Source organism: Eretmochelys imbricata, chromosome 19 (assembly GCF_965152235.1).
Source record: "Eretmochelys imbricata isolate rEreImb1 chromosome 19, rEreImb1.hap1, whole genome shotgun sequence".
Taxonomy (NCBI): Eukaryota; Metazoa; Chordata; order Testudines; family Cheloniidae; genus Eretmochelys; species Eretmochelys imbricata.
In genome coordinates, this window is record NC_135590.1 from 3770488 (window position 1) to 3790421 (window position 19934).

Genomic DNA, 19934 nt, shown 5'->3' on the forward strand with positions numbered 1-19934 from the left:
GCAGCGTTATTCCTGATTTACACCAGGGTGGGAACAGAATTGGAGACAAAGAGCAGTGATTTCCAGCAAGTTGCATGAGTCCCCTGCCCCCTTGACCCTGCTCTGTGGCTCTGAAACCTCCCCTTCCCCAGAGGCGGCAGCTCTCCCTCCAGGAGTTTCATGAGCTCGTCGGGGCTAAAACAAATCCACCAAGTGGCCCCGGGCCTGATCCTTGACTGGTGTAAATCAGTGCAGCAATGCAGATTTACACCCACTGAGGTTCTGGCCCTTAGGGAGGAGGAGGCTCTGCGTGAATCCCCGGGATCTTCCAGCGCCTGATTGTCCTCGCTGCTGAGCCCCAAATGGCAGCACTGAGTCTGCAGAGGCAGGAGGGCCTGGTGGTTAGGACTCTAGCCTGCACGGGGCAGCCCAGTAGTCAGGTCCCTGCTCCGGCCTGTACAATGGGGTAATAGCACTTCCCAGCCTCGCAGGGGGAGAGTGGGGGGGCAGGGAGGCTAAGTCCGTGAAAGGCTGTGAGGTGCTCAGATATTACGGTGACGGGCGCCACATTGGGATCTTAGCTAGAGGGGGATGTGGGGGGAGCATGAGCCCCCGGTGCCGTCCCCAGCCTCAGTACTGAACTCCAAATGTTGCTTTGACAGGGAGAACACTCAAGAGGCTGAGGGAGTGGGTCCACTGTGCTCTCGCTCCAGCTGTAAGAGGATCCCAGAGTGCATTGGAACCGAAGCCTCAAGTCATCCCTGAGGTAGGTGTGTAAGTACCATTCCACCCCATCTCTGCATTTTACAGCTGGGGAAACTGAGGCACAGAACAGGGCAGTGGCTGGGGGACACAGTGAGCGGAGGCAAGGGATGGAGCTAGAAAAGGCTGTTGTGAACCTGGCCGATTTTTACAAATGAGGAGTGGGTGTGACAGCATGACACCAAGGTCTGGGGGGTCGAGTCTATGGCAAGCCAGGGAAGTCGGCACAAACGTGAGGGGGAAATGGCGCAGCTGGTTTCCCCTGGAGCAGCGAGTCTCTCGATTTGTCTGTCTGGAGGGTCACAGGGCGCTGTGGGTTTCACGCCTCGTTCCCAAGGCTCAGCACAGATTTTTGTGAAAAGGCCCGTACACTTTGGGGTGCGGGGGGGAGCCACAGGGATTGCAAAAGCCTCCAGCTGTTATTTGTATTACAGCTGCGATCAGGGCCCCATTGTGCCAGGTGCTGTACATACACAGAGACAGCCCCTGCCCTGAAGTGCCGACAAGACAAAGGAAAAACTAGTATCCCCATTTAATGATGGGAGAAACTGAGGCACGGAGAGACTAAGTGACTGGCCCAGGGTGATACAGAGAGGCAGTGTCAGGGCTGGGAAGTGAGCCTTGATCTGCTGAGCCCCCAGCTAGTGCCTTAGCTGCAAGCCCAACCTCTGAGCTAACACAGCTCTGTGTCTGAGCCATGTGACTCACAAGTACATTTGTTGTGCTCCCTGCAGACAGTACTTGGCCAGACTGAGGCAGGAGCTCACACAGTTACAAACTGCAGCAGAAAAAATGACCTGTGCTAGGAGTTAATTGTGCAAAGAAAGAGGAAATGTTTTGGGCTTCGAATTCTGTTCTCCTGGCCTGAGGTCTGTGTTAGGATAATAAATACACAGTTATTGGGGGGTTGATTTTTATAATCTCAGGGGTAGGGGAAGCTAGAAATAGGTCCTCAGCCCTGTTAAACTTGTGCCTTTCGCCTCACTAAAGCAGCCTTAAGAAATATGAAATATTTCCTGCATTCACATCCTGAATAAAACAGCGTCGTGGGGAATGGAGGGTGGTTCTTGTTTTTGTTTTTTTACTTTTAACCTTTCAAGCAGTGAAAGAAAGAAGGTAAATGACTCTCCCCACTCCCTATGTCCCGCCTGAGTGTGATGTCAAAAGGGGAATTCAAGCTCAGTATTTCAAACCTTCCTAGGCTGTGGAAGCAAGAAGAGCTGGTTTAACACACGAGTCTTGGGTTTCTAGCTGTTCAGGAGTCTCGATGATTTGCACGGCTCAGACCGTAGATTTCTATCTAACTGGGCTTGGATTTAAGGCCATCAGAGATCATTAGAGCTCATCTAATCTCCTGCATAACCCAGGCCAGAGAATGGATCTGACCCTCACCACCGTAGTACCTGAGTGCCTCCCAATCATGGCCAGCTTTCACCCTCCTAGCAGCATCCTCCCCATTTACAGGCAGGGAACCACGGCACAGAGAGGTGAAATGACTTGCGCAAGGTCACACACAAGAGTCTGTGGCGGAGTTAGGAACTGGGGCCACATTTCTTGAAGGCTCCTCTGGTGCTTTCACGACTAGCCCATCCTGCCTAGCCAACAAGAGATAAACCTGGGTTGTTGGTGCCGTTTTGGGAAACCACTCTTGTGCTCGGTGTTGAGAGCAGAAAGGGGGAGAGGCGGGGTTGCTTTCCAGTATGATGCATGCATCTGAAACAACCTTATAAGGAGGTGCAAATTTCAGTTAACATAGAAGCCTTCCGGTATGCAACATGCCAGGAGTATGGTACTCCTAGCCCATGGAGTAAACCTTCGGCTGTGTCTAGACTGCAGATACAGGGTGTGACTGCAGTGCAGGCTGACAGGCCCGTGCTAGCGTTAATCCAGCTAGCTCAGGTACTGGAGCAGTGAAGCCCCAGCGGCGCGGGCCAGCCCCCACGAGTTATTAGCCAGGGTTCCGGGCGGGTTTGCACAGCCGGCGATGAATCTCCTGCTGCTGCAGCATCACTGCTCCAGGCTCTGAGCTAGTTAGATTAAAGCTGGCTCAGGTATGTCTGCCGGAGCTGCAGTCCCACCCTGTGACCCCAGTCTAGGCGTACCCATATTTTCCTTCTTCAGTCTGCAATGCAAGCAGTGGATAGATCTGGGGTCCTTGTTCAGTGGAACACTAACCCTACCCAGCGCAGCAGCATGCGGGCCAGATTTCCCAAAGAGCCAGCACGTTGGGTTCACGCCGGGCATGGGGCTCTCCTGAAAATCTGCCCCAACGCGTCACGACAGGAGCGTCTGGCTGCTGGGGGCGTCAAAACTCGGCCCAGAGGAAGAGACGCTCAGCTAACGTAAAGCAGCGGAGCTCCACCGGCCATGACGGAACTCGGCTGATTCACCCCTGCTGAGGATCCAGTCCATAAATCTGTCTATAACGCCTAGAGAGTCAGCCAGGGGGCTTCATCGTTGTCATGTCTGAGCAGACAGCGAGACAGAGACTGAGGTTGGCTTCTGGAGGGGTGGGATTTGCTCACCTGAACCTTCCCCTGGGCTGATGGGTGACATTGTCCACTGGTCATCTCAACCTCTGGGTTACAACTAGGTAACTCTATGGTGCTAAATATAGAGTCATAGACTTTAAGGTCAGAAGGGAACATTATGATCGTCTAGTCTGACCTCCTGCACGATGCAGGCCGCAGAATCTCACCCATCCACTCCTGTAACGAACCCCTAACCTATGTCTGAGCTATTGAAGTCCTCAGATTGTGGTTTAAAGACTTCAAGGTGCAGAGAATCCTCCAGCAAGTGACCCGTGCCCCATGCTGCAGAGGAAGGCAAAAAACCCCCAGGGTCTCTGCCAATCTGCCCTGGAGGAAAATTCCTTCCCGACCCCAAATATGGCGATCAGCTAAACCCTGAGCATGTGGGCAAGACTCACCAGCCAGACACCCAGAAAATAATTCTCTGTAGTAACTCAGATCCCACCCCATCTAATATCCCATCACAGGCCATTGGGCATATTTACCACTAATAGTCAAAGATCAATTAATTGCCAAAATTAGACTATCCCATCATACCATCCCCTCCATAAACTTATCAAGCTTAGTCTTGAAGCCAGATATGTCTTTTGCCCCCACTGCTCCCCTTGGAAGGCTGTTCCAGAACTTTACTCCTCTGATGGTTAGAAACCTTCATCTAATTTCAAGTCTAAACTTCCTGATGGCCAGTTTATATCCATTTGTTATCCGAAGGTCTCTGATCCACACAGGAGAACCCAGTTCCCTGCTCCAGCTATTAAACCTCCCTCCTTCCCTAAGCCTGAAAAAAGAACCCAGGAGTCCTAGCTCCCAGATCTGTATTTTAAGCACCAGACTGGCCTTCCCCTTTATGAATAAGCAGCAGTGAGACTGGACGAATCCTGAGTGAAAGCATCAAGGAGAAACGTGGTGGCCCTGCCACCAGGCTGGGGATCTCGCTACAGGGTCTAGCCTCAGCTCTGCTTCGGCCAAAGGTTCCTGGCCCAGGGCTGGCACGATGCAAATGACACGTGGTACAAAAGATTCCTGAGCCAGGAGGGGAACCTGGAGGAGCTTGTCAGCTCCAAGCTGGGCTCAGAGAGAATTTGGGGTCCAGTCAAACAGGTGTAAACTGGCTCATTGCTGGAACCAGGGAAAAGCCTCCCCCGCCCCGACCCCCCACCTCCACTGCGTGACAGGAGCCCCCAAGTCACCTCCGGCTTCTGGTTGAAACAGAGCCTGTTTCTCTGAAGTTTAGCGCTGGCCAGGCCTTTCTAGGTCCGTGCTCCCTCGCTCACCCTCCCCAGCCGGGGGCTGAGCGCAGGCTTGGATTTCGCTTGCTCTGTGCATTAGGGAAAGGAGGGAGCAGTTCTGCTGAGTAGACGTTTTCGTCCTGCTCTCCTTTGCCTCAGGGAAAGGCAATCTCATGTGGGGATTAGGCCATGCAGGGGGCGAAGTTATCTGCAGCCGTGTATGATAGCAGAGGGTATTTGCTGGGCTTAGCCAAGGCCTAGTGGTGGGTTTCTCCCACCCCTGCAAAACTATAAAGTTCAGCAGGATTCAAGAGGTGCCCTGAGAGGTGCTACTCCGGATTGGAATAGCAGGGGGTTGTAGGTCAGGACTGAGGGGTATCAGCAGAGCTGGGCGGGTGCACAGGACTGGGGTAGCAGGGGCACTGTGGCTCAGGGTTGAGGGGCATTGGCAGAACTGGTGATGAAGGGAGCCCAGGGGCTGGAATAGACGGGGACTGTGGGTTGGGATTGGGGGGCATCGATAGAGCCATGTGGGGGATGCTTGCCAGCACACCCCTGCTCTGTAGCTGGCTCTGTCCCTTGCTTTTGGGAGGACTGAATTCACCCCTTTGCTTTCCCGGGTGTCACACTAGCCCCTGCTCCAGGATTCCCGGCAAGCTGCTGCCAGCCCTTGGCTCATCCTACCCTGAATATATCTGCTGCCCCTTAACCCTGGCCTGCCCCTGCATTCTGTAAGGAGCCATGAAGAGAGAGCAAGGCCTGGAACAGGAGGAGCCCAGCTAACAGCAGGGGCAGGACTCCCCCTCCTCTCCCTGGCTTGGGGAAGCAGCTCCTTCTCCTGCTGTGGGGAGAGACAATTTGCTTTGACCCTCAGCCAGCCCAGTGGCAACCCTGAGCCCTCGAGCCCCCACACATGCTTTCATGGGAACTGCAAAATGAGGAGTCTTTTTGGCTGCCCAAGCTGTTCGTCTGCCATTTGAGTCAAACTCAGCCAAGGCCCCTCGGCTGCCCCTGGCCCTGGAATTTGGGGCTGGACAGAAATGGACGAGGTTTGTTTTTCATGCCGATGAGCCCTGCAACCCCAGCCTGCAGGTGCAGTCATGGCAGGGACAGTGCAGGCCACTTGCCCCTAAGCCAGGAGGCAGCCCCTTTATGTCTGGCAGAAAGTCCAGTCTCTGGCTCAGTAAATTCACAGCCTCTCTGCTGTGGCAGCCAACAGGTGGGATGGGCCACTACAAACTGGGTTCAGCACCTCCAGCTCATCTCACAGAGCCACTGCAGTCAGCCAAACAGCTCCCAGCTCCCCTGCAGTTTTTAGAAAGTCCATTTCTTTACTTCTGTTCTAAACCACTGAGAGGGGGTGCCCTGTATTGCCGAGCTGCTGCCGTGTTCTGCCCCAGAGGTGGCTGCACTGCAGTGCTGGGTGAGGCCTATATCTCCCTGGCAGGTGTGCTGCAAAGCTTAATTAGTTTCAGAGTAACAGCCGTGTTAGTCTGTATTCGCAAAAAGAAAAGGAGGACTTGTGGCACCTTCGAGACTAACCAATTTATTTGAGCATAAGCTTTCGTGAGCTACAGCTCACTTCATCGAATGCATACTGTGGAAAATACAGTGGGGAGATTTATATTAGTTAATGACACAGGCAAAGTGCTTCGAGCTGCTCCCATGAAAGGCAGAGAATTAGCATCAATGACAGTGAAACAGTAACCAGGTGTCTATTGGGAGTTCTCGCTCTTTATATCAGCGCCTAATAGACCCGACGGCAAGTCTGCTTGGCCCCCGAAACCCGGGGACCAGACTGCATGTTCCAGAGCACCATCTGCTGGCACCATGTCGATTTACAGCTGTGCAGACATGGAGCACGCTTGTAACACTAGCATAAGCCACCTGCCCGGAGCCCAGTCAAGAGCACCCTCCCGTCTCCGGTAAGTGCTTCATTTTTCATGCTCCTTGGAGTGGCTCGATTTTCCAAGCTGCAGCCCACTGCTGCATTTGAACTCATGACCGAGAGGGTCTCTGGAGCCAGTCATTCCCCGCCCCCAAGCCTTTCAATAAAGGACAAGGAGCCACCCCCAGTCTCACCCACAGGCAAATGTCAGACTCCAAGCACGTCTCACCGCCGTTGTTTCAGCCAGGCCCATCCTGCCCCCCTTGTCCCCAGGTGGGTAACGTAATCTCCTTGATGTAGTTCCAGTTCCAGTCAGTGCCGCTCGGGGCTGAGGTGCCCTGGCAGCACGGAGAGGTTACGCAGGAGACAGTCCCTCTTTCTCTGCCTTTACAGCCCGACTCACTTGCCCCCCTCTCCCCCGACCCTGCTACACGGAGGGAATCGATAGCGTTTAGAGCTGACAAATGAAAAACGTTCCTGAGCGGAGAGGAGGTGGGGACGTGGAGCTTTTAGCGTGGTTGGTAAAAACATGTCGTCGTCCCATGGAAAACGAAGCTGGTTCGGAGAAGGGTTTTAATGTAGCCGGATCACTGTGGGGAAGTTACTGTTAATGGAGATGGTGGGGGGCAGGTAATACACGCGGCAACGGATCTCTGACCGGTTCGGGACCTTTGGCGCCATCCTGTGCATTGCAGCCGTTCTCCGTGTTGGGGATAGAACTCAATCTTGCTCTGCAACCGCAGGCCTAAGCATCTTTCAGCGTTAGCGCTATAGGGACAATGAAGCACACTGCAGCAGTCTGACTCTATTCAACGGAGGACAGCGGTGTACACTTTATACATGTGCACACTCACGTGCGTGCACAGAAACACCCACACCCACGGCAGCAGCCGGGTTGTAGAATTACTTTGCATTTGTTGAGCACCTGCTGGCAGAGGATCCCATAGTGCTTTGCAAACATTGAATGAAGCCTGACAGATAGAGCAAAACCCGTGAGCCTCATTTTACAGATAGAGAAACTGAGGCACAGAGGGGCGAAGGGGCTGGCCCGGTGGGCAGACAGAAAGGAGCATGGGATAGAGAATGGGAACAAGGGATGGGCAAAATCAGCGCAGCGAGGCTCCCTAACCACAAGTACTTTGGGAGGAGTTTGGAGCAGGGTCTCCAGGGCCGATTCCCTTAGTTATTTGTACTGTTTCATAGACCTGGACCCTCTGCAGCTCACCCAACCTCCCTAGTGCAGCCCAGAGGCTGGCAGCCTGGCAGAGTGAATCAGCACCACAGGCTGGAGCATGATCAGCCTGCAGCCAGAGACGTGCAAGAGCCAGACCTGAGGGGCACAGGCCCTGGGTTTGCCCCTCAGTCTCCCATGTGGCTTTGCTGAGAGCTTTGTGCTCCAGTGGGGGATACAACAGCCCCAACTCCCCCCACCTCCAGCATGAGCCAGAGCTGAACTCCCCAAGGGCACTTGCCATTTCAGGGTGGGGGGTGGCCCCGCCATCAGGCGCTCCCAGCTCCCTCCTGCCCAGGGGATGCTCACAACACAGGGCAAGGGGACAGAGCTCCCCCTGCCCCATAGTCTCTAAAGCTGCTGTTTCATTGCATTCTCTTTTCAGGGTCCAGAACGGGCCTCCCAGGGAAGGAGCTGGAGCAGGGGGGAACTGGGACCAGCTGCCTCGGAGTCTCCAGGAGATGGGGTTTGTCCAGTCCAGGAGGATTACTGGAAGGCAGCCTTGAGATGGTGGTAGGTGCTGATCCTGGCTGGTGAGCCCTGTGCATGCTGCAGGGAGCTGGTACATGCGGGGGCTTGCCCCTCGGGGCCTCAGCACCCCAGCAAGGGCCCAGAAAATTATTTTCATACACACACCCCATCCTGCCCGCACAGCTAGAGGCCCGACTCGCGCAGCTTAGGGGATGACAGCAACAAACCAAGCACCAATGGGGGCTGCCAGGTGCACGGCCTGGAGGAGCAGCCCCTCCCTCCCAACCCTACATACTTCTTCATATGCCCATAGGGAGTCAGCCGGCGTTATGGAATGTTAAGAAGTATGTATCTTTGGGCTGGGGTCCTCACATCCTGCAGACACTGGCTCAGGACAGGGTCTGCACCCCGGCCACTGGAGGAAGACCACAGGCTCATACTTGTCTGGGGGGACGGAAGCCCCGACGTGGGACTGGGCCCTGGAGAGAGTGTGTCCCTGGGGCTGGTAAAAAGGAACCAGATCAACTTGGAACTGGATTTGGTCCCCTTCAACCAGCTGCAGTGGCGCATATGCCAGCCTCACCAGGCGATGGACAGCACCTGTGCGGCATGCTGTGTACGTGTGTCTTATATGCCTGCTATGCTTGGGAAGAACGAGACGTGGGAGAATGGGGCGGCTTGGAGGCACCAGGGTATTTTAATAGGATCCAGCTTGTTCGCCGTCCCCTGGGGCAAGAAGACAGGAGTTCCCAGAGTCATTGGAGGACAGTGGTTTGTGGTAAGATCTCTCCCTTTGCCCAGGGACCCCTCCTCTGGGACTCCTTACAAAAGCTAAACCTATGTTGAGGGGCGTGTGCAGGATCAGGGTTAGTGGCTAGCTTCAGCTTTTGACCTGGGAGCTTGGTCTACCCAGGATCTCAAACAGGGAAAGCTCTAAAGGAATTTAATTGTGACCTGCAAAGGGAGTTTCAAAGTTTGGTTTATGTCGCTTTTTCAGTTCTTGATGGTGGATAGAGATGGCCTGAAAGGGTTCTCCCCTACCCCGTCTGCCCGCTTTTTATTTTTAACCTTAGAAATATCAGCTGTGTCAAGATTGGCTGTGATGATATCACTGGAGGACTCCCTGTGGCTCTCAGGGATATATGCTGGCAACTGCCTCGTGTCTTTCATTCAACACTTAATTGGACTGTGGAACTCACTGCCACAGGAGATTGTTGAGACCAGAACCCTCACAAAGGAGGACTGGACGTTTATATCGATAACAGAAATCTACAGAGCTAACATAGATAATGCTAAAACAGAGAGTTTTGATAAAAAAACCTCCTGCTTCAGGGCTCAAGCCAGTCTCTAACTATTAGGGGTTAGGATGAGAACTTTCTGTGGGGCAGAGTATCCCACAGAAGCCTGCTACAGGGCTTCTTGTCCCTTTCTCTGAGGAATCTGGGGCTGGTTACTGTTGGACGAGATACTGGACGAGATGGACCTTGGGTTGGAGCCTACATTTAACTGAAGAGGTGGGGGTGTTGATCTTTAAAGATGGGCAATAGAGTTAAATAAAGCATTAACGTCAAACAAAGTCTTAAGCACTCTGACTCAAAATCTTTTCCTCTCTTGATTGCTAAACGGTTGCCCTCTTGCACTGTCACCATTTCACTCATTCTCCAGTTGCACGTAGGCTAAACAAGACCTTAATTTCTAACGTTAAAAAAACCCGTGCAGAATTTGTAATCCTCTTAGCCCTTTTTATCCACCATAAAGAACTAAAACAAAGCACCATGGTCCTTTTCGCTTTGCAGGCCACCTTTGCAACATGTTTATCGGGCAGACAGCTACCGCCTCAATCACTCACTTTCTAGTGCCCAGCCTTGGAATTAAACACCCGATCAGAAAATATATGAACTATACCATCTGGTCACAGGGGGGAGAAGTTTGAGGTGGGTGCGGGAGGGTTTATGTGCTAAGGACAATTAATGATAAATAAGTCCTGCTAATTCTGTGCAAAGTATGGGAGAGGTTAAACGGGCAGGGTTCCCTAATGAGTTACTTTGCCTTTGGGATGGGTTGCGTATTCCTCTATCCATAGACAACCACATAAAAGCCGACTCCCTGGAGCTGGGTGCTGGGCTCCCTGTCTGTAGCTGGAGTGTTTTCTCTTTAGTGCCCGGCTGCTCTGCGAGTAAGTGAAATTTGCAATGATCAAGTGGCCTAGCTAATTCTATCTGGGGCTGGGGAATCTTCCGAGCAGGTCTGTTTGGAAGGGAGACTATTTTAAACAGAAATGGAAGGAGAACTAACTGTCTTGTAAAAAGAACAGGAGGACTTGTGGCACTTTAGAGACTAACAAATTTATGTCTGTATCTGTACGAAGTTTTTTTTTTGTCTTGTGTGAAAGGGAACCTCTTAACCCTTATTTTAAGCAGGCAGATTTCCTTATCCCAAGCTACTAATGCTGCCTTTAATTATTAAACCTGAGACAGCTGTTCGAATCCAGTTCTGCCTTGCACTGGCTGGGCCACTTCCTCTGTGTGTTCTCCCCCGTGATGGGCTGGGAAGCAGGAGCTAATGCAGTCACAAGGCTGTAGGGTCTGTGCAGACTTCTCCAGTGGGCTTGGGTTTTGCAGCAGACTCAGGTGTCTACCCTTGAGGCCAAACCTGACATCTCTGAAGGATCCTTGTGCTGTTACCACGTCTGTCTCCTACACCCACCCGTCCACCTCTGGCGTTTGGCGTGGACTGGCTGTCCGGGTTTCACTTGCCCTGAAGTAACTGGGTTGTCTAGGGTTATTTCTACTCCATGTGGATTGCACTGCAGGCAGGTAGCAAATTTCATCTTAAAGGCATGGCTTCGTGCTGTCCCTTTAAAGGGCCAGAAGCAGGTGTCCTGTCCCTAGCCATCTACCCACAGCTTTTCATCTTAGGAAGCCTACATGGAGTCACTCCACGAAGGGGCTGACAGCTCCCCGTGGCCGCAATGGCAGCAGAAGTCAAACCGATGCAATTCAAAGAAGAAAAAGAAGAGAAAAGCTTCTGCAGCCACCGTAAAGCTCCTTGTTCCTGCCTGGCCCAAGGCCAGCTGCATCAGGAGCCCAGGGCTGGGAGGGGGCCAAGTGCCGCCCTGGTTGCACAGTTGCGATCTCACGAGCAACGCGGCCCGTTCCCGGATCTGCTGCTACAGAGGCGGAGCCGCTTGCGCCCGTGGATGGGAGCGGGGCCCATTCCTTCCTCTTGGGCCGTCCCGCTGAGGCGTCAAACCGTGAGGCGTCGGTTGCTCCTGGCATGTTTTTCTACGCTTAGTGGGGAGAGAAAAGAGCAGAAAGGAGCGGGGCTGGAGGGCGTGATCAGAGCCCCCTTCCAACGGAGCCCTGGTTCCTTGCAACCGGATGGCGCTTGTGGCAGGACTATGGTGACAATGAGCTGGGGGAGGGAGTCGCGCGGGCGGAGGTGTGGGGTGCAGGTGAGCTGCCCTAGCAACCTGCAGCCCGAGCGGGCGGCATAGCCGTGCCGATGCCCTGTTGAGAGAATAGCACTGGCGTGCGTGTGCGCCCCGGAAATCACGCCCTCGCTCCGTGGGAACTGACGGAGCTGGATCCTGAGACTGCCAGTCCTTAGCCTCGGCTTTCCTCGTCTCTCCCACACCCTGCCCCTGCCCCTCGGGCCCCAGGTGAGAGCAGGGGACTCAGAAGTTGGCCTGGCTGCGTGTCAGTCTCCTCCTGCTCAGGGCTGAGAAAGCTGGTGTGGATCCAGGACCCCCCCTCAGCCATGGGTCGTAACTGTCTTCACGTCCCTTTCGCTAAGGGGAACGCGCACCACGAATTGTGACCCTCACACAGAGGTGCAAGTAAGCCAGTGCGCCCCGGTATGGGGTACCAGCAAGAGCCATTGCGCCGTACTGGGGCGGCCCGGCTTCCCCAGGTGGCCACTTAAAGGGCCTGGGGCTCCCAGCAGTGGCTGGAGCCCAAGGCCCTTTAAATAGCCCCCAGAGCCCTGGGGTCGCAGTGGCAGCCCGGGGCTCTGGCAGCGGTTTAAAGGGCCCAGGGCGGTAGCGGCTGCCGGCTGCTACCCCGGCGGGGACGGGGAAGGGCACTTACCTTGGCTCTGATCCGCCCCATCCCCGCCCCTTCCGGGGGCCAGAGCCAGCCCCAACTCAGCCCCGTACCGGTAAGTCCCTATTTCTACTTCCACCCCTGGCCTCCGAGGCAAGCTGTAGAATGTTTGTACGGTAACTCCTCACTTAACCGCGTCCCGGTGAACGTTGTTACCTTGCCGATCCATTCGGGAACATGCTCGTTTAACGTTGCGCAATGCTCCCGTAGAACGTTGTTTGGCGGCCGCCGGCTTTGCCTACTGCTGGCAGGAAGAGCATCCCCCTGGAGCGAGCTGGCCGGGGTGGGGGGTCTTGGAACCAGGGTGGGCCAGCAGCCCCCCTCTCAGCTCCCCGCTCCCCTAAGTTCCCTGGAGGGCAGCCGCCCAGCAGGCTACCAATTACCGCCAGTTCATCTGTCCCTCCCCCCACTGCCGTCTGCTACTCCTGCCCTCTGCCTTGGATCCTCCTGCTTGCTGTGCAGGGAGTGGGGGGAAAAAGGGGTGCCGATGTCAGGGTGCCCTCTCCCCCCGGACTCCATCTCTACAGAGCAGAGGGGACACAACAGGGCTCAGGAGGGAGGGAGCTTGCTGGCAGCAGCTGCTGTCTCAACTTGCTGATCTACTTAAAAAGGCAGTGTACTTAGAGTAGGGTCAGCGTACTTAAAGGGGCACTGTGCATCTCTCTCACATACACACACGCGGTGTGTGTGTCTCTGTCTCACACACACATGCACCCCTCGTCACTTTGGAAAGTGGAGGGAGTGGTGCGCTCCAGTGGGATAGCCTGGGTTCATCATCACGTTCAGTTTCCGCAGGGAATGTTTGCAGCCACGGCCATGCGTCCGTTGTGTCTCCTCCCTCCATTTGTGCTGCCTTGTAGAGTGTGAGGCTACAGTAACAACAGTGTGTTAACCCTTGAGGGCCCAGCTGAATGCTAGTTCATCATTTAGCAGTAAGGCATTCCCTGGGAAATATCCCACCCTCTTCCACCCTCTGACTCCACCACCTCAACCGCGCTTCACAATCATCGTTGCTGTGTACAGTGTTCAATTGTTTGTTTAAAACATATATAGTATGTGTATATATATATATATAATGTCTTTTGTCTGGTGAAAAAATTTTCCCTGGAACCTAACCCCCGCTATTTACATTAATTCTTATGGGGAAATTGGATTCGCTTAACATCGTTTCCCTAAAAGTAGCATTTCTCAGGAAGGTATCTACAACGTCAAGTGAGGAGTTACTGTAGTTTGTAGGCGGCCAGGACGCCCGAGGGCCCAGCAGAGCAGGAGTGTTGCCAAAGGTTATCACCACAACTTAACCATTGATGCAAAGCAGTCCTCCCATGCCTTCCCACAATCCCACTGGAATCTCCCCACTGGCTTCCACTGACTCCCCTTTTGCACGCAGTGACCCTGCCCTGACGTTCACAGCCATGTCATGCTGGCCATGTAGGTCCTCGACCCTCAGCTGCCAGTTCTGATTTCAGATCCAGTGATGGAGGCCAAGGCGGGTGAATCACCATGTTCTGAACTAGCACCTGCTGCTTTGGCCCTGCCTTGGCCTGAGACGAGGTCACCTCCGGCTGGAGATCCTTCCCAGGAGCCAGAGGAGCTGTTTGACCAGGCGCCGGACCAAGAGGAACCAGGTGAGACCGACACAGAGGAGAAACCGGAATCAGAGTCCAGTAAATCCACTTGCTGACCATGCCTATGGGTGATGTACACTGGCATTACTTGTTATGGGGTGGGGGGGGCGACACTATGAACAGTGAGGTGGCAATAATGACTAAGGACTGATACAGCTTCCCTGGTGGGCAGTAACTTCCAGCTTTCATCCTCTCCCCCTAGACCATGCACGTCCCCAGATGGATTTGAAGTAGGTTAGGGTGGGGTGCGGTGAGAAACCATTAACAGTCAGACTGCAGAGGGCAAAGGAGCTCCGGTTCAACCACAGTACCTTGTTGTGAAATGAGCCCCCCTCATAAGCAAGACACACTTGGGTTGTCTCTTTATAGCACACTAAGCAAAGCAGTGCAGGATTTTTGCATGTTCCAAAGTGCACAGCTAGTTATTTAATCTCTGCTCATAAACCAGGCACCCATCATGTATCCAAATGTCACTGTGGGCATCCAAGGTTAGCCACGCAGGCAGCAGAAGGGAGCATGCCCAAAGGTCAGGAATGAGGCAACACCTCCCTGGTGCACAACACCTTTTTCCTGCACCTATGACATCCCTCTCTGCTATGAGGAAGGCATATGTGTTAATGTCACAACAGCGGTATCCCGCACATTCAAGCCCAGTGCAGGGGAGGGAAAGAGAGAACTTATTCTGATGTGCAATTTCACTACTTGTATCTGATTAAAACACCTAGTTTCTGTTACATGCTCCATGCCACTTGGTGTTGAAAGCCGTGTGGGTTTCTCAGTATCCTAGCAATTCAAAAACTTTTTTTTTTTTGCTTTGGGGAAGGATTTGAGCCAAAATCCAGGTAGTGTGAGGTTTTTAAAATATCAGTGAATTTAACATTTGCAAAATTTTTGTTTTGGGGGTGAACGAGACACTTTGTTCTGATTGAGTTTTCTTTATATTTTTAAACAATAAATTTTGAAGGAAATGTCCAAACAAAATTGTGTGGAACTAAAAAGTCAAAACACCTTTGACTCTTGAAATTTTGACACACACAATTCTGTGAAAGCCACGCAAATCTGCGCAGCATTTTAGCAATGCCAAATCTGCTGCTTTTTAAAAAATTTTGTAAAATAAATAATCTTGGGCTGAAACGTCTGCCAGCTGCATTTAGCGCACCAGTGCCTGTCTAGAGCTTGACTTGCAGAATTCAGCAAGAGCATTCGTATGGCTGCTGTCAGTGAGTAACCACCACTAACATTTAAACTGCTCCTTCCCTTTCATCTGGTCATGCTGAACTACCTGGCATGTTTCAAGTGCTGTTGCGTACTGATGATGACAATCCGGCTGCTAATCCTCACTAGAAAGGGTTTTGAAACATCCCTCTCTGGGAAGACCTCACATTTTATGGGGGGTGGAATTGGCTTTTGCATGTATTCAATTAATGAGCTTTCTTATGCTGGTTTGTTCACAAGATGCACCAAAACAGAGCCGTTTGCCCCAGCACCTATAAATCACTATTGTCTCCATCATACAAAGCAAACATTTGAGAGTATAGGTCACCTCTTGTTGCCAGGGTCTGGAGGTCTAGTAGAAAGTAGCCTGTAAAGATTCAGATTCTTGAACCCACTCAGTCTAAAACATTCCCCTTTATCTTCTTAGTTGTCTCCTGAAGCTCTGCATGTGGCTGACACATTCTCCTGTCAACATCACACCTTGCCATTCTCTGGGCAAGGCCGACACTTACTGCTGCTTTCTGCTGTACCTGCTTCTCTTGCCAAGACATCAGTAGCTCTACAGAAACGGCTACTAGCAGCAGTGTGTGTCACTGCCGTGTGCGGGCTCCATGCCACCACACCTGCTGGCTTCCTGGAACGAGGTGGACTGTGGGAGTTTCCAGGTTTTAGATCTTTGCAGTCTCAGATCCGCCCTGGCAGGGAGCAGAGTTCTCCCATGATGCCTAGGGAGAGTGGTTCAGTTTGTAGTGATGCTATGAACCCTGGGACACGTTCCCAGAAGCCTTAGTGTAACACAACCGGATGCAGTGTTAGTGCGGACACAGGGAGTCACAGCCCACCGCAGCAGCACACACTTGTTGACGTATGGCAAGGTCATGCTGTCGCATGTTAGCCTGAATCAGGAGAAGTTTGCTGAGATAGGGTCAATCAAGGCAGCTCTGTAGAGTAGACACACTTCCACAGCAGAAACCAGTGGTGGGGTGAATGTCATAGAATCATAGAATATCAGGGTTGGAAGGGACCTCAGGAGGTCATCTAGTCCCACCCCCTGCTCAAAGCAGGACCAATCCCCAATTTTTGCCCCAGATCCCTAAATGGCCCCCTCAAGGATTGAACTCACAACCCTGGGTTTAGCAGGCCAATGCTCAAACCACTGAGCTATCCTGACCCCCAAATTTGTTGGGACAGCTGGAAATAAAAACATTCTAAGCTGGTCTAAGTGGATGATTACTTCACCCCCCAGAGCAAACAATACTGAGGCAAATCTGCTTTACGTGTGTAAGGACAGAGGGCCTCCGCTCTGAGTGAAGTTCATGAAGCGTGTGCTCAGTGTGGGTTAGTATCCAGTGCTACTGGTAATGTATTTTCTGTAGCATCTGAAACGCTCTGCCTCTTCTCTCTGCTGCTCTTACCTGGACCACCATTTCTGGAATGCCAGTGCAGTACAATCTTCTCACTCCTGCTGCTCCAGTCTCCTCCTCTGGGCTGGTCAGAGACCTTCCTGAACGAAGAGGACAAAGGAACCCTTCAGAAAGTGGATCTGCTGGATAAATGTGTCCTGTTGGCAAGTGCCTGCTTTGTGTGGAAGTACTTACTGATCATTGCAGCAGAGCAAAATCCAGCAAATTTAGACAGCGATTTAGAAACAAGCCTGGACCATGGAGGTGTCTGCACCAGGAGCTGGCTTCCTCCTCCATGTCTATGTGTTTAAAATTTGCTGATCTCATTGTAATGATGCCAATCTTCTCTTTCCCTAGAGTCCAGCAGCAAAGCCATGAAAGCAGCAATCGGGGCAACTGTCGGAATAGGTAAGGGGCTAATTCAAAGCACTTAATTCATCCAGAGTTTTTTGTGGCACAGTTTCTCCCCCTGCAGACAGTTCAGGTGTCATGCTGAGTGGTGGCAAAGAGACTCCAGATGAGTGAACATGCTGGCCTGTAGGGAGCAGGGAACCTCATTGGCTGCTTGACTGTGTCCCAGTGAGTCGGCAGCGGCTCCAGAGGAAGAATGGGGTCACTGGCCTGGGGAGCAGAAATCTGCATTTGAACTCGTGTGTGTGCCCATGGGGGCTGAGCCTATTTTGCAGAACTGGACGGCCCTCCAGGCATGGGGTGTCCTAGCCCTGGTTGTTCCAATGATCTGCCTTGCCTGGGATGACTCTCCCTGTAGCCCTTCCTGGCAGTCTAGGTCAGGGCATGCAGCTCTGTGGGAGCTGTGGGTGGGAGCTGGTTCACGGACGTTCTTCTGGCTGGAGCCAGTCGAGGGGCTTGTCGACACGTACACCGGTGCTGCTGTAGCACTTTCGTGAAGGTGCCACTACACCGACGGGAGAGCTGCTCCCATCGCCGTAGTTCATCCGCCTCTGCCAGAGGCACGAGCTGTGTCGATGGGAGACGCTCCCCTCTTGACATAGTGCTGTCTGCAGAGCTGGCGTTAGGGGGCAGCAAGCAGGGCAGTGGCCTGGGGCCCCACGCCACAGGGGCCCCCGCAAAGCTAAGTTACATGATCGGGTAACTTCATCCCCACATGGCAGAACTCGGGCTTCAGCTCCTTCGCTTCTGCCTGGGGCCCTAGCAAGTCTAATGCGGCCCTGGCTGTCTACACTGGGGGGCTAGGTCAGTAGAACTACGTTGCTCAGGGTGTGAATTTTTCACACCCCTAGGGGATGTAGTTACACTGATTGTAAGACCTGGCCTAACAGCCGATGCTGTGCTTAACACTGCAGTGTCTCTAATGCAGGAGTTGCAGTCATTGGGGCCCCAGTAGCAATCTGGGCAGCAGGCTTTACTGGAGCAGGCATTGCAGCTGGGTCCCTTGCTGCCAAGATGATGTCAGCAGCAGCCATAGCCAATGGAGGAGGAGTGGCTGCTGGGAGTCTTGTGGCAGCCCTGCAATCAGCTGGTAAGCCTACGGGGCATCAGGAGGTGATGCCTCATTCAGACACATGTCCAGTGCTCTCCTGCCTTGCGAAGAACTCACCATGGAAAAGTGATCCTGCCACTTCCAGACAAGCTCTGATTTTCCTTTAGAAGGAAGAGCAACGTCTCTATATTGTTTGACCAAATGTGTTGCTAACTGACCTTGCAAACGTGACCTGCAGGGGCAGCGCTGCATGCATTCAACAGTATGCTGGTGATGGTGGTGGTCTGGCTAGCTTGGGCCTGACCTCATCGAAATAAGTAGCATTAATCATGTTGTGTATTCAGTATCTTACCAAGTATAGCTTTTTAACTTCGGTTAAACTGTCAGGCCAGTCCCTGGTGCTCTGTGCCTTCCAGCATTTGCATCTAAAGGTGGAGGTCCCGATTACCATGGGGGTGGGATGGGAGGGAGGTGCTTCCTTGAATCCACAGCTCAAGCCATCAGAAATTGAGGCAAGGATGCTGTACGTGTCCCAACATTGCATGAGCTATTGCACTGGGGTGCATGCTCAGCTCACTGCAGGAACAAGAACTAACCCACATGTTTGGGTTTAGACGCTCAAAGGATTTATTTCCTCTAGGAAGGAGTTGTGAAGGGGAGAGATGAGAGCTAAAACCCTGGCAGGTTAGGAATAAATACAGTACTGGGTTCACCGTACCTCTGATCAGGGACTCATCCAATAATGGATGATGCAAATGAGCCAAGGCAGAGGTGCACAGATCAACAGGTGTTCAACCCACAAGTGTCTTGCAGCTCTTGGTAAGAAAGAAGACTGCAGCCAGCAGCCTTAAAATAGCAGAGTCCATTATGTCAGTGCAGAAAGCATTAAGGGTTAATTCTCAGATTTCACTGGCAGTCTATCCCTTATCCGCAGAGGCCAGCGGCAGGGGTTAGCTAGTGGCTCTGGGCTAGATTCTATTCTCAGTTATGCTCATGCAAGTCCAGAGTGACTCCACTGATCTCTGGAGTCTCTCTGGATTTACACTACTAAGAGCAGACGTCACTCCTCTAAGAGAGTCAACGGACTAGTGCAATGTAGTGATACTGACTAGCTGTTCCTCTGATTCTTTGCAGGCGCTGTAGGACTCTCACTAGGTGCTAAAGTTGGGCTGGGTACTGCACTCGGATCTGTAGGTGCAGCTGTTGGCTCCTGGTTCTCTAAGAATGAATGAAAGCCGTGCAAGCCCTGCTGGCCTCAGAAGTAGACACTGACCAGTCCTGGAAACCCTTAAACTGCAAAGCTGGGCCAGAACAGCATGTGGGGTGTGGCAGTTACTTCGTTGTTGCCTGGGAAAAGCTACTGCAAACGTGTCACTTGTTCTGCCTTCTCTTTGACCGTTGTTGAGCTGCTCTGATTATGGTGCGGGAGGGGTGTGTGAAAACAATAAAGCTGGTTTTAAATGGACAAACTTGTTGGTTTGAAATTGATGTGGGGAGAGTCAAAACCCTTGGGAGCATCAGAGGTTGTGAAAGCCTCTCCAAGCGAGATGCTTATGGAGTGAATTCTGTGTCCAATCCTGCCTCGGTGGCAGGTTGCTGTATCAGCTGATCCTCCCTGTATCTTTTCCCTGAAGCGCACATATGCCTGTCCCCTGTGGGGTTTTTGAGAAGACACAATAGGCTGAATAGAGAAATCTCACACCAGACGCATTGTCTGCTCCTGAGTGTGGATGCTGCCAATCCCACCTGCCCAGGCTAAGTGACAACACAATCTCTAGCTAGCCCTATGCCTCGCTCTCAGCCAGGCCTTCAGTCGCCCTCCTGGGTTTAGGACTTGCTATCAATTTTACTCTCTGGCTGCAATTGAGTCAGCTATTTAACCCTCCTTCTGAAATGCTGATAACACTGTTCTTGTCAGTAGCCTGCGAAGATCAAATCAATCTGAGTGCCTGAAACCTGCTCCCAGCCCCTGTTAGACTGGCTGTAGATGTCCTGATTTTATAGGGACAGTCCCGATATTTGAGGCTTTGTC

General features: G+C 52.7%; 1 protein-coding gene across 3 annotated transcripts in view; it reads left to right on the forward strand.

Annotated features, from left to right (window-relative positions):
- Positions 1-19362, forward strand: part of LOC144277153 (interferon alpha-inducible protein 27-like protein 2A) — a 33573-nt gene extending 14211 nt beyond the window's left edge. Inside the window, exons 5-10 of one of the 3 annotated variants that reach the window (XM_077837748.1) lie at positions 642-745; positions 8006-8133; positions 13664-13822; positions 16798-16848; positions 17780-17941; positions 19037-19362. In XM_077837748.1, the coding sequence (XP_077693874.1) occupies positions 13672-13822; positions 16798-16848; positions 17780-17941; positions 19037-19134 (462 nt within the window). In that variant the 5' untranslated portion in view covers positions 642-745; positions 8006-8133; positions 13664-13671 and the 3' untranslated portion in view covers positions 19135-19362. Of the gene's footprint in view, positions 1-641; positions 746-8005; positions 8134-13663; positions 13891-16797; positions 16849-17779; positions 17942-19036 lie in introns of those variants that run through there. The other 2 variants (XM_077837747.1, XM_077837749.1) reach the window with 2 other exon arrangements.
- Positions 19363-19934: the final 572 nt, after the last annotated feature.